The sequence below is a fragment of the Nannospalax galili genome, unplaced genomic scaffold (genome assembly GCF_000622305.1).
Source record: "Nannospalax galili isolate Female #2095 unplaced genomic scaffold, S.galili_v1.0 scaffold655, whole genome shotgun sequence".
NCBI classification, from domain to species: Eukaryota; Metazoa; Chordata; class Mammalia; order Rodentia; family Spalacidae; genus Nannospalax; species Nannospalax galili.
The window spans coordinates 2,298,023-2,312,909 of record NW_008337285.1 but is presented as its reverse complement, the minus strand read 5'-3'; the positions used below and the strand labels follow the sequence as shown (position 1 = coordinate 2,312,909).

At 42.7% G+C, this 14,887-nt stretch overlaps 1 protein-coding gene across 1 annotated transcript in view; it reads left to right on the top strand.

The window, feature by feature from the left end:
• The window catches only part of Faf1 (Fas associated factor 1), a gene marked incomplete in the record, with an annotated part of 402,697 nt that overhangs the window by 212,417 nt on the left and 175,393 nt on the right, over positions 1-14,887 (top strand). The window contains 1 exon segment of the mRNA XM_029563227.1: positions 11,640-11,735. Coding sequence (XP_029419087.1) covers positions 11,640-11,735 — 96 coding nt within the window.

The following is a 14,887-nucleotide window of genomic DNA, read 5'->3' as shown; positions in this document are numbered from 1 at the left end:
TTTGGTGCTGTGACACATCTCTGAGCAAACAGTGAAGGCAACTGATACAGTTCCTCAAACAACTGATACACTGAGAGTTAATAATAGTTTAAATAAACATAGAGCCTACTGAAAACACGTAAATCGACTATTCCAGATCACAAATTCAATTCTCTCTGATTTTCCAGTCTTTACTATCTCTACAAGTGCCCACAGTTTCCCCCAAGTCATGTAATAAAGGAAGTGAAAAGAAAGGGTATCAACATGGATGGAGGCGAAATCTCAGCTTGGCATCAACATGTGAACGAGTCACTAGGGTCCAGTGCAGGGTTCCCTGTAAGGATCCAGGAGACTGAGCTCTCTTGGAGTCAGCCTCCTATACTGCAGTGCTCCTAGGGAGGCCAGTGACAAGAATTTGTGCTCATGGTGGGAAATGAAGGACAGAGGGAATATTAAGGTTCAGGCAGGTTTTCTGTTTGTTTGTTTTTACAACATCTAAGAAAAGTGAAAGGTAACCTTTTGAAGAATGTCTGGTTTTACCCCATGATTAGCTGCCAAATAATCTAGTATCTTCTCTCTATTCAATTCCCAGGATTTTACTGTGTATGGTTTTGTTTTCTACACTGGCTTCCATTTGCAAATTGTAATTGCTTCAAATACTATTGTCTGAATCTTTTTTTTGCCACTGTAAAAGAATACCTGTTGCAGGTTTCCTTGCAGGTCCAGCCCACGAGGGACTGCAGGGAACAAGGGTTCTGACCGAGGTGGGGGTGAGCGACGTGGAGTCAACACAGAGACACTGGGAGTCAGGTGGAAGCAGGCACTAGGCAAGGTGCTGTAGACTTGGTTATTGCTGGGAAGGGCATGCCTTATATCTCCCCCTACCCCCAGTGTCCCATAAGCTGGAGTGTCGCTCCCTGATAGATTCCCTCATCCAGGCTGCTCGTGTCATCAGTCTCTAGGTCCGGGGGTAGATTAGGTTGGCTCTTTTGCAGAAGCACGGGCCATGCTCTCAAGGTGGAAGCTGTGTTCTCTAGTGCAGCCTGTGCTTAGGCCTGGCACTTCCTCTCCTACATATCCATCCCTTTTTATTATAGAAAGGTCAGTGGGAACCGAGGTTCTTTGCCTCGACATAGTTGACCCCACCTCAGAGGGCACCCAGCTTGATGGACTGTGCCTGTCTTAGGTCGTCCTGACCATCAGGATCTTACCTGTCATTGACTATCGGCCCTTGAAGGGTGTGACCTCTGGCGTGACCATGTGAGGGAGGAGAAGGGCAAGAAGTTACACAGCCGCTTCTCGGATGTCAGCAAGCCCAGACCTGCCAGACCTGGTGGGGGGTCGAAGTCTGGATCCTGGAGCGTCTTGAGAACCTGATACACTGAGTAATTTACTTGGTTTTGTCTGTGGAAACGTAGAACAAGGCATTTTATGAGCAAGAAAAGAATTAAGACTATGATACCCAAGAGTAAATAAGTAACAATCCATGAAGGGTCAAACAAAGCTTTTGAGTTTGACCAAAGTTTGTCGAGGAACCCAGTTTATATCTAATGTCTGAGCCCGTGTATAATTTAGGGAGATGATCTGGTCAGTCAGCAAGGTAGAGTAGTTGAGAAACGTTTGGCTCCAGTAGCCATGGATGTACAGTGAGAGTTCCATCCTGGCCCTAGTGAGGTTATCTACTTTGTAAGGTGTGAGACACAGGGCTTTGAACCGTGGGTTACAGGCCATTAGTGTCATCTGTTTGATGATCGCCATCTCCTCTCCGAGGAGGTCTACCTGTTGTTGGATGACAGAAATGGCCTGGAAGAGGTGTTGATTAATAAGAGATTGAGTGTGTAAGGCTGCAGAGGGTTTGGATATGACCTCATTGAGTGTTTCCACAGTAGTGGAAGATTGAGAGATAGCCACAACAGCAGTGGTGGCAACCCCTAAGGAAAGGATAATGGCAGTGACAATTGCCACGGTAATACCAAAATCTCTCTTAACCTGGGGGAAGGGCTGGATAGCCGTCTGTTCCCTGAGGGTGACAGCATGGAAATGAATGGCGTAGGAACGGGAACCCAGATTGCTGCAGGTTCACGCACAAAGAGAGGCAGATAGGTGGGAAAAATCCAGCATGCCGAGAGAGTGCAGTTCGTGAGGGAGCAGGGAGCAGTTAAGTGTATCCTCCGGGTCACTCGTGACATTAGCAAGAAGCAGATCAAACAGAGAACGAACACAAATGAGCTAGGAGAATGAGAAAGAGATGTTAACAGAGACTTCATTAGGTGTCCAAGTTGGGTCTGTGACACCCAAGGAACTGGCTCTGAGTTATTGCCCATATATGTACCATTAAAGATGGCTCCACGTAATACAAAGAAGAGAGGACACAAATCCAGGCAAGCCGCCAGCCCACAGAGCTCCCAGGTCCCCCTGACATTGTCTTTATGCCTGGGGTCAGGGTAGACATAGATGAGTAAGGTTTTGTAGAGACAAGGTGTCTCCAGGCTGCCAGGGAGGAAGCCTGTGGGCATCCATCATAATCCATAGTAAAGAGGAGCATACTTCCAGGAGTGAGTGGGAGGCATTGTTCCCATGGAATAGGAAAGCGCAATGTGGTGGGAAGTTTATAGGTGGGTGGGGACTGGGTCCGTGGAGGACTCCTGTCTCTTGGTGGGGAGGAGGGGTGGTGGCCCCAGGGGGCATGAAGGACACTGTAGTCTCAGAAGTGTCTTTTACTAAGGGAGACCAAATTTTGAGGCTCCATAAGGAGCCCTGGCTTCAGTTTCCACAAAAGTCACCTGTTGCGATGTTAAAGAGGGAGTGACAGTGAGAGACATTAGGGGAGGAGGGCTTAAGGACTGGGCTGAAGCAGAATGATCCTGCAAGGGACCATGTGCCGTTTATGGGAATGGACGTTTGAATCAGTTCCATGGTGGGGAGACCAAGTGATTCATTAGTAGTAAAGAGAACCAGGAAAGTGGGTGACTGTTCATCTACAGGGAGGATCAGAGGTGGTAAGGGGACCAGTGCCCAGAGATCTGAAGCCTGGGGAGAAGCACAGCCAAAGGACAAAAGGGTGCCAAAGATAACAAAGCCGGAAAAGGATGTCATGGCTTATCAAACTCGCAGTCGGGCCTGGTCTCCAGGTGGGTTTCCGTAGCTGCCCGATGTCTCTTGATGGAATCCATATGGGGCTTGTAGTGTCCTGTGGAAAAATACAATCGTATCCTTGTCCTCATGTCAGGATGGGGGGGAGGGGCAGGTTTCTGCCTCAGGGATGAAATCGGATCCTTCCACCTGACTAGTGGCAGGCGGATAGCCTGAGGCAAGAAGGACCAATGTTTGTATGCTGGACTGAGACCCCAGTCGTCAAACATAAGGAAAGTAAGGTGGAACAAAGCCTCAGTAAGAGCCAGGTGAGGGTTGCGTTTGGCCTCAGCCAAGGGACTTTTAGCCAGGAGGGACTTAAGTGTCCTGTTGGTCTTTTAGACAATGGCTTGTCCTTGCGGGTTATAGGGAATACCAAAGGTATGTTTGATTCCCCAGAAGGAAACAAATTTATTGAATTCTTGAGAGGAATAAGCGGGCCCATTTTCAGTCTTAAGTGCCCAGGGTATGCCCATGATTAACATAGCAGACTTTATAGCTTTAATGGCATGTATAGTCTTTTCCCCCTGAGAGAGCTAAAGCATAAGTAAGGGAGGAGCATGTGTCAACTATAACATGAACAAATCTCAATTTCCCAAAAGGGGGATCGTGAGTCACCTCCATCTGCCAAATGGCATTGGGTATCAAACCACGGGGATTCACGCCTCCCCTGTTAAGGGGCCCAAGAGGCATAAGCTGGGCACAAGTAGCATATGAGCAGACAAGGTGCTTGCATTGATTGGGACATGGGGATTTCTCGGAGGAGTTTATGAATACTCTGAGGGGACAGGTGGAATTGTTGATGTAAAGCTCTTGCTTGTTCTAACACTGGACTGTTATGATCAGGGTATCTGGCGGCATTCCCCCAAGCTAGGATTCTGGGAAGTGTGGTATGTGAGCAGATATGTGAGATGTACCATGGGTGACTTCTGTTTTCTAGGCATTCCTATAGCTTGACCATAATGAGGTGGAGTGGGGTGGAGGAGTTTTTAACATGAGAAAAGGCGAGGACTTCAGCGACCTGAAACAGCATAGGCACTATAAGAAAAGAGATTTAGGGGTTCATCCTGGCACTCTGCTAAAGCTTTAAGTATAGCAAGAATTTCTCCCAACTGGACAGAGCCAGGATTAGGGACGATGTGGATGATATCCTTTTTTCCAGGATGATGTATCAGGACCCCAAAGTTCTTCTTATTAGTGTCCAAAAAGGCAATGGTTGCTTCGGGAATTTGTTAGAAGGGCCTGAATTCTTTTGTCTTGGTGTAGGTGATTGTCAATGGTGCCAGGGAAGCCTGACATCATGGTCTGAAAACTTACGGAATCTGCCCAGAGTGCCTGTAGGCTATGGAGGGGAAAGGGGAGCACGATAGTGTCGGGTTCTCTATTGAAGGTTCTTTGAGCTTGAGTGTACAGTTTGACTGCCAAGTTAAAGGCCAGATGAAACTTGGAGGAAACCTGCTGGAGCCCCAGGTATGAGACATGGACCCAGATAAGTGACCCTGTCTGCCAAAGGGCACCAAGGAAGCCAGAAGAAGTCAATAGCACTAAAGCCTGTCGAGGGTTGTTGATGAGAGTAACTCAGTGATCTTTTGCAATAAGGCAATGGCCCTCAATTCCTCTGAGGGAATGGGCAAGAATGGTTTAAGCCAATTTATGGTGCCACAGAGTTGTTGAAAATTGGCTAGTGTATAGACCAGCTTCGAATTAAAGGCAGGGGCCATAGGGCATACGCCGGCCGAAATGGTATGCCCCAAAAAGGCATAAGGAGGCACCTCCTGTAGCTTATCTAAGGCGATAGACAAGCCAAGGGACGATAGGCGGGAGAGTAAGTCTCTGGTTACCTTGCGGAGAAATTGTGGGTTAGGGTGGGACAACAGAATGTCATCCATATAGTGAATAAATTATACACTATAAGGGATGGCTGAAGTGGCTTGTGAGACAAAAAGCTAACAGATAGTGGGACTGTTTTTCATTCCCTGGGGAAGGACTTTCCATTGATATCTGAGGGCCAGCTTGTGGAAGTTTGGTTCCCAAACCGTAAAGGCAAAGTGATCACGATCTTGGGGGCCCAGTGGGATTGAGAAGAAGCAAGCTTTAATATCAAGTGTTGTGATACGATAAGAAGGAGGACTAGTGCCAGGGTGGGGCAAGCTGGCCTGTGTCAAGCCCATTTTTTCCATTTGGTCATTAATGGTGCTTAAGTCCTGAAGCAATCTAAAATGGCCATTTTTCTTTTTAATAATGAATATTGGAGTGTTATATTTACTAGTGGATGGTTCCAAATGTCCAAGGTCCAGCTCTTTCTGGACCAAATTTTTGAGGATAGACAATTTAGGTTCTATAATAGGCCACTGCTCCACCCAGATCGCATCTGTTGAGAGCCAGGTAAGCGAGATCAGTATGGGAGATTCCTTAGGGGATGTCCCAGTGAGGGTAGTGGCCCTTAGAATTGGGGGTACTGGTCAGGGCTCTGATTTCTCCCAGAGAGGCCAAGTTTATCATGGGCTATGACATCATCATAAAAGGCCTGATCGTCTGTGGTAAGGACCACACCCACATCCTCCAGGACATCTCGACCCCATATGTTGCAGGGGACATCAGCCACTACGGGAGTGAATGTGCCCTTACTCCCATCTAAGTCCTTCCAGTGTACTGGACAGACAGCCAGCTTTGTATCCTGTCTGCCCCCCACTCCGTTAATGGATGGGCTAGGCCAATGTTTCCAGTGGGGGAACCGAAGAGACTCACTCTTGGTGATGATGGTAACATCGGCTCCCATGTCCACTAGGCCCTTCACAGCGATCCCATCCAGAAATAAGGTCATTAGGAGGAGTGGTTAAGAATCGGAGGACCCATAAAACCTGTCTCATTCCCCTCTTACTTGCGGGACTGAGGGGCGCCCCGGGTGGAGTTTAAAGGAGCCGAATCCGATTGGGGCCATGACTTACATTCTTTTGCCCAATGAAATTCCTTTTTGCATTTGGGGCAGCAGGTCTTGGGACAAGCTCCATTGTTTGGGCAGTCCCTGCGGAGGTGTCCTGTCCTCCCGCATTTCCAGCAGCCATCTTTTGAATCAGAGGGGGTGGGCCTTCCTTGTAATAAGAGCACCTCTAAGGAGGTGGTCAGGGCCTCGATGGGCCCTGTCCTGGGGTCTAGGTCCCTAGTGGCAAGTACCCATTTATGAATATCATCATTGCAGACAGGCACGATAGCATTGTGGGTAGGGGTATTTAGGCCCTCCCATGTCAGTTGTTCGATAAGCATATCACAAGTGGGTCCAGACTCCACCCTCCGTTCCACTGCCCCAGTTACACGGGTGAGGAAGTCTGTGAAGGACTCCCCTGGCTGCTGAATCAAATTTCAGAAGAATGCCTGTGGGTCACGGAGGGAGCAACACTTAAGGGCCTTGAAGGCCGGGTCACTAACTTGTTGGTAGTAAGCATGAAGGCCAATAGTTGACCAGGAAATGGGGTCAATATATCTTCCACGTCCTGTGAGCATATCCAGAGTAATATTAAGGCCATATTGACGGTTGAGGCGTGTCTGATTTTCACCCTGATCATCATAAGTGGAACGCCAGCTCAGGAAGACTGAGGGCTCCAAAATTGCCTTTAATAAGTTATACCATTTGTAATGGGTCTGTAATTGTATGGCCCATTGGTGGAGAACTTGCTCAAAATATGGGGCCTGATTCATTGGTGGCTTTGCAGATGAGTGCAAGGTCTGTGAGAGCGGTGGGCAACCATGGCTGTTGCGCAGCATTTGGGCCAATATTAACCAGAAAGGCGGACAATGGCCAGCAAGGGGCAGCAAGGGGTTGGCTGGCCATGGGGGGCGGTGTATAATGAGTGGGAGGTGCATCGGAGCAGGCAGAAGGTAGTTCCTTCCAAGGGTACTGGGGTGGTGGTGTCTCTGATTGTTGTGGCTTTGAAAGTGGGGTCTGAGGTAGAGGCAAGGGGGCCCCTTTCTCATCTGGATCGACCTTACGGCTGGTTCCCATATCAAGATCAACAGGGGTTGAAGTAATGGCAAAGTCTACACTGGTCTGATCCTGACAATGCTTATTGTGGGCTGAAATGACTTCTTCAGGGGAGGAGAACTTAAGGCTGGCAATGATGGCTAAAAGGATTGGGACAAATGAGGCAGGGGGAACGACTCCCAATCCTACTTCTGTCTTTCGGGCCAAGAAAAGGACCCGCATCCAGAGGTCAGGATCCCACATACTCTCGGTTGAGACCCAAGAGACCAAGTTAGTGGCTTCATCCCAGAAATTTTCAATATCTTTTCGTTTCACTTTCAGTCCCCAAGTACTAAGGAGCGATTATAGCGCTGTTGTATGTGGCTCCTTGCACTGTGGTGGTAGGTTGCCTGTCATGGGAAGGTCCTGTGAAGGGAAACTCGCCACAAAAGTAAAAGACAAGGGTAACTACCAAGTGGGCACAAATGAAGCAAACAAGGACCATGAGCCTCTCTGACGTAAACCACCCCGACATGAAAAGGTGTATCGGATCCAAATGTCTTCTGCTTAGTGAGGGACTTCTGGAGGCCGTGACACCTCCAGCTGTATGCTCACACAGTGTCTCTGGGACAGGCAACAGGATGACCAGAAGCCTGGGTTCTGAGTTGGGGTGGATCAGCCCTTAAGTGAACTCACCGGGACAAGCCAAGAAGGGAAAGGTGTTGACATGGGCTTCGGGATCGTGGGGCGGAGTATGCTTTCCTGATTTAACAACAAATATGACAAACAGGGTAGAGGGGACAGAGAAGGGGGCCACTCGCTCACCCTCAAGCAGCTGAACGGACAGACAAAACCTGGGGCCTGCTCACCAAATGAACTGAAGTTGGGGGCATCGCCAATGCCGGGGGGCCGGGGAAACTTGTTCAGGTGCCAGCTGTTGCAGGTTTCCTCGTGGGTCCAGCCCACGAGGTACTGCAATAAGGAATGAGGGTTTTGGCCAAGGTGGGGGTGAGTGGTGCGGAATCAACACACAGACTCCGGGAGTCGGCTGAGAGCAGGCACTAGGCGACGTGCCACAGACTTATTTATTGCTGGGAAGTGCAAGCCTTATATACCTCTCCCCTGCCCCCAGTGTCCCATAAGTTGGTGTGTCACTTCCTCATAGATCCCCTTATCTGGGTAGGATCCCCTCATCCAGGAAGATTGTAGGTTGGCTATTTTGCGGAAGCACGGGCTGTGCTCTCAAAGCGGAAGCTGTGTTCTCTTAGTGCAGCCTGTGCTTAAGCCCGGCACTTCCTCTCCTATGTGCACTCAGGAGGCAGAGCTAGGCGGATCTCTGTGAGTTCAAGGCTAGCCTGGTCTACATAGCAAGTTCCAGTCTAGCTGAGGCTACAGGGAGACTCTGTCTTTAAAAAAAAAAAAAAGGTACTGTATTCTCTTCTCATCTTCATTCATTATCCGTAGCTAAGGGGAAGATTTGTATTGGTGGCTGGAGGCAACTCCAATGATGTGCCTTTCTTTTAACTTCACACATGACGAGGCTGTGCTCAAAGGCAGTCATAGTAGAAATTAATCGCCACTGTTTCATTAATCATCTCTTTTTTTAGGAGCTAAAAGTGATGATCATGGAGTAGCTGCTCTTCTGCTTATTGCAATGAAGTTTCAAAGGCAGCTTTTATTTACCTTATCACATTTAATATTTTTAAATATCCAATGTGGTGGTAGATAGAAGTTTCTTCAAACAATTAGTGAGAATACTGGCCTAGAGAAGGCAAATAACTTTTGTAAGATCTGGAGACCAAACAGGTTATCTGGTTTAGGGCTTCTTGAACTTTTTCTAATTGCAACCCCTTTTTGACTAAGAAGTTTTGACCCTGGGTGTATAGACATATAAGTAGGAATAACCTTATCTTACATAAGAATTAAGTCTTTCCTGAACATATGATATTGCAGGGCATAGAGCGTCTTCAGCACTTTTCAGAGTTGTTTGAGACTTTGATCTTATAATTGTTAGTACTGAGAATTCAGCCTTGCAGAAATACATAGTGCAATGTGCCAGAAATCTGTTTAGGGCCATTTCAGACATTATTGGGAATTCTGTGATAATTCCAAGTCAAAAGTCAGTTAATGATTTTATATGAAACTCAACAGCAATTTTTAAAACCAAACGTTGTAACACAAGACATACACTACTTTGATGCATGGTGAAGAGTGACAGTAGAAAAATATTTTTTCCATAATTAAACTATTATGTTTCTATAACAGCTGAAAACTTGTATATACAGTAGAAAACAATGCAATTCGTCATATGCAATAGTCTTGAATGTGAGTTGAGGTCTTTCAGGCAGTATTTGTTATTGTTGTTTGATATGACAGTGTATGCAGTGCAAAGTGCATGTGTTGCATGTTCAGAACCAAGGCTGCAGTAAAGTTGCACACTGATTTAGAATTAAGTTTTGGTCATTGCACATTCACGAAACATTCACTGTTGGCAAATTGTTCATGACTTCCACCTTCAGTTCTGAAACTTCACATGGGGCTCCTGGTCCAGATCTCTTTCTGTGATACTGTACCGCTTCTGATTGTCAGTATCATGTAGCACCATTACTGTTTCATTTCCAGAGTCGTTCAGAGTAGGAAAGAAAGACAATTTTCTAAAGAAAAAGTGTTGTGAAGGTAATGTAGCTTGAAATTTAGTCTGTGCTTCGTATTTAAATTAGTTTTTGTTTTATTTGTATTGAAATGAAATAAATTGAGGTAATTGTACCAATTATGTTGATGCACATGATTGAATAAAAATCATCAGAATTGATGTAGTTTTGTGCCTTTTTATAATTAATTAGCCTTTGTATAATATAACACCAAAACATTGAGATGCAAAACTGAGAAAACAGAAACCTCTAACCAGACTCAAAGAAAAATAAAATAATTAAGCACATGACTCTTATCAGCACAGTCTCTATATATCAGCATACATCATACATCATTGTTTATGTGAGGTTTGTATTTCCATCCCAATATTTGTCCTAAAATAATTACCCTAATTAGACATGTTTGAATTCTAGTTTTGCCTAGTCCAGCTATGCTACTCCTATGAGTTTATTAATTTATAGATAATAGGCTTTCTTCAGTTTAATTCACACCTCCTCCAAAGTTACCAAAGAATATTTTGGTGTGTCACAAGATTCCATATTATATTTCTAATAATAATGTTTGTCTTATATCTGCATTACATTAAGTACATATGTATGCCCTTTCATTTGCGTAAAGAAAACAACCTCTTTTGGCTATTTAATAATTGGTTTGCATGTCTGGGAATCAAATCCAGGGCCTCACACATGCTAGAACAAACATTACCACTAAGCTATAGCTCCAGCACTTAGTATTGTTTTAATTCTTTTATGTAGTTAAAAATGGCATGACATACTACTAACCTGTAGATACAGAAGTTATTAGAATAATGTGAGAATAAAACACCTGGTACAGAATATATCTTACATACCATGTACTATAATACTACCAAAATGTTACTGAGACTTATCGTTAATGGGTCGGAGGCATGTGTTATGTACAGTTCTTTTAATTATACTTTTTTAAAATAAGGTATACTAATTCTGAAACAAAATTTTAAATGTATTTTTTGGGAATCAAACCATTTCTTTAAGAAGAGATTGATACTTTATTTTAAACCTCAAAATCATTATTTATTATTTGACTTATTATAAACTGTCAGTAGACATAAAAATATATTACTTAAGTATTTGGACTAAGCAGGCAGATTCATTGGATAGCATTTTTTAAATATAAATGTAATAAGGACTATAAACAATGTGTGACAAGTAAGTTCTTTACATGAATTTTAGGTTCATAATACCTAATAATCTTTTATCATTATGTGTTAATATTGATGTATAAATAGCATTGTAAGGCCTGGTATGGTGGTATATGTCTTTAATCCCAGCAGGGGCAGGGAGATCTCTGTAAATTCAAGGCTAGCGTAGTCTACATAACAAGTTCCAGGCCTGCTTGACCTATAGGGAGAACCCTGTATCCAAAAAAACAAATCCCAAGTTACCACAGCTGAGAGCAGTGGTGCTACCTGGGAGACTGAGGCAGAAGAATCGCTTGAGCCTTGGCCAGTATAGCAAGACAAAAAAAAAAAAAAAAAAAAAAAAAAATCCCAACAAAAACCACATTTTAACTGTGTGGTAAAATTACAAATAAGCAGTACTTTTAGCATACATGCTTCCGTATACCCTTACTGCCCCAGACACTAGGAAAATGGGGGATTGTTTTACTGATCAGGACAGTAGCAGACACATATCAGGGAGAAGTGGATGATTTGTGTTATTACAAGTTTCTGGCTTCTTCCCTCTGTTTTCTAATGAAGATTAGTCTTCACTACCACAATATCTTGTGGAAAAGTTCAGATTTTCAAAAGTGCCTTGGTAATGTGATACCCAGCCAATTAGTGTAAAATTTCTAATATAGCTTCAAAAATTACAGAAAGAAACATAAAGTCATATGATCACCACATTTTGTTTAAAATGATGGATTCTACTTTCCCCAGATGTGTCTTGCGGAATCGGGGCTTTCTTATCCCTGCCATCGACTTACTGTGGGAAGAAGGTCTTCACCTGCACAGACCCAGGAGCAATCAGAAGAGGTAAGCCTGTTAGCCAGCTTTTCATTGAACAGCAGGCCTATTTCCTCCACTCACCTGCCCACTTCCTTTTCTTTTTGTATCTGCCATAGCAATGAATTGGCAATGTTAATGTAGCGTGAATGATGTCTCTGTAAAGCTTTGAAGGCAGAAACTTTCTGTGAAAGTTTATTAATGTGTTTCTTATTCTGTTTGAAATGATTTTTACATAGAACTGTCAACTTAACAAAGGGAATTTTTTAACTGTATAGTTGAATGCATGTTTTGGGATGGTGCCATAAGGTCCTGTAACTCATTGGGTTGGAATACTTTCTATGAGCCAGACACTACTTGATATGAGATAGCAAAGGTGAATACCAAGGTATTCAAAGCCAAAGGTAATAGTTTAATAAACTAGTAATGTTGACATAATGCAAAAAAAAAAATCATCAATAGCAGTACACACAGGATCCTGCAGAAACAAAGCAAAGGGGCAGATAAGATTGAACATATTTAGCTGAACGTAGTGGCACACCTTTAATCCCAGCACTTGGGAGGCAGGTGGATCTCTGTGAGTTCAAAGTCAGCCTGATCTACTTAGTGAGTTCCAGGCCAGTTGGGGCTTCAGGGAGACCCTGTCTCAAAAAGACAGGCGGGGGTGAGGGGGGGAGAACATATTTGTTTTGTTTTGTACCTCTGTGTTTATATGGGACATAAGATATTAAAAAGCATTATCTTAGTTCTGTTCTATGATTATAGATAATACTTTTGCTCCTAACTTTGATGTAGATTTTAATGGACTTGGAAAGAAAGTGTGAGTATATTTATTTATTATGAAGTCATTGTGATTTTACACACACACACACACACACACACACACACACACACACACACAAAGTATTGGAATACTTAAATGCTTAGACAAATTTTAACAAAATTCAAGAGTACCAAATTGTAATCAGTAATAGTAGGGGCCAGCGATAGATAGATTAGATTATCCAGGCATAAAATCATTGAGGAGGCACTGAGTGTATACTACTTTTTAAATCAAATTGAACTACCAAATCAAAATAAATTATGAAGTGCTTCCTTTAGGGGAAAAGGTAAAAGTTCTTAACTTAAAAGGGAAGGAAAAAGCAACAACAGCAAAAAACCCTGTATACCGAGGTTGATGAGATCTAAATTGAAATGAGTTTTCTTTCCATAATCATAAAAAGGGATAATGTAACTTAATGCAAGTTTTGCCATTTTGCTTTAGACCATAAAAGTTACAGCCATAAAAAGGTAAATGCTTAGTTAAGTTTGAAATAGCATTAAATTTGTTTATGGCTATTTAGGGGAAAAGCATAGATATATGCATTTGGTACCACTTGAGGTTTTAGGCATCCATTGGGATCTTAGAACGTACCCTCATAGATAAGGATGGGGCTGTTATCTTTTGAAATTTTATACCTGAAAGAATTGTATAGGCTACAAGAAGTACGCAGTCTCCAAGACTGAATCATAAGGAAATTGAAATTCTGAATAATGAATAAGGAGAGTGGATCAGTAACAAAAAGTTTCCATTCAGTGCTGAATTCTATCAAACATCTAATAAATCTATCCTTTTTAGCCCTTTCAAAACATTGAAGAGGTAAGAGTACTTCCAAATTCATTTTACAAGGCTAGCATTATTACAAGATCAGAAAAGGACACGACAAGAAAATTACAGGCTAGTATCCTTACAAAATGCTCAACAAAATCTTAGTAAACCAAATTCAGCAGCACAATAAAAGGATTGTTCAGAGATATTAGTTTGAATTTATTTCTGAGATGTAAGGATGGCTAGTTCTACATAATCAAGTTAATAATTGTTATACGTCTCATCAAAAGAATGAAGGATAAATACCATATCATTACCTCAGTAGACCTTCAGATTTTTTGTTGTTTTTGTTTTTACATGATTTAAATAAAGCTCTCAATAAACTAAATATAGAAAGAAATAACCTCAATAACATAAAAGTCAAGTTTGGTAAACCTACAAGTAATATCAACTTAGTGGTAAAAAGTTGCAAAATTTCCATCTAGCCATAAGTCTTGGATACTCACTCTTTGCTTTTGTTGGTTTGGTCTTTTTGAGACAGATCTTTCTGTAGCCACAATTGGCCTGGAAATTACTGTGTAGACTAGCCTTGGCCTTGTGTTTTGTTTTTTAAGACTGGATTTAACTATATAGCTCTGGCTAGCCTGGAACTCACTATGTACACCAAGCTGGCCTCAAACTGACAGAGATCCCCATCTCTGCTCCTGAGTACTGGGATCAAAGGCGTGGACCACCAGGGCTGTCCTAGGATGCCCACTCTACTACTTCTATTCAACATAGAGTTAGAAATCCTAGCCAGATTAAGCAAGAGAAACAAATTGTCCAAAAAAGAGAGAAGTAAATTGCGTTTGCTGAGGACATAAATCTTATACATAGAAAATTCTAAATGATTCTACCATCCTCCAAAGAAAAGAAGAAAAAAATGATTGGAACTAATAAATTCAATAAAGCTGCAAGATACAAAATCAAATATACAGTGAATTATCCAAAATGGAAATCATGAATAATCTCAGCCATAAACATGTATGGCTATCTGGTATATATGCCTTTGATCCTAGTACTCAGGAGGCAGAGGCAGGTAGATCTCTGTGAGTTCCAGACTAGCCTGGTCTACATAGTGAGTTCCTGGCCAGTCAGGGCTGTATAGTGAGTTCGTCCCCTCCCTCCCACCTGCCCCTTATACACACACACACACACACACACACACACACACACACACACGTAATTCTTTTCTTTTTTTAATTATTTATTTAATAACCATATACTTAGAAGAAGCATTTCATAACAACAACATTGACATATTCAATAACAATTTCCTGAGCTAAGATGGATCTCTTTCAAAATTGGCTGTAAATTTTTAGGTTGACAATTGAATTATTACAGTTATACTATATTGTGCTCAGTATACACCCTGTAAGACATAAAATTAAATGAGGTTTTAACCTTTAAAAAAAGAAAAGAATTACGTGTGTAAAATACACAGTTTCATACAGAAAAATTCATTTTTAATGCAATTGACATTAAGATGTTTGCACATGCATTTCTAATCTCTAAATATCTGATTATTACTAGTCACAGTTGGTTACTTTCTGAG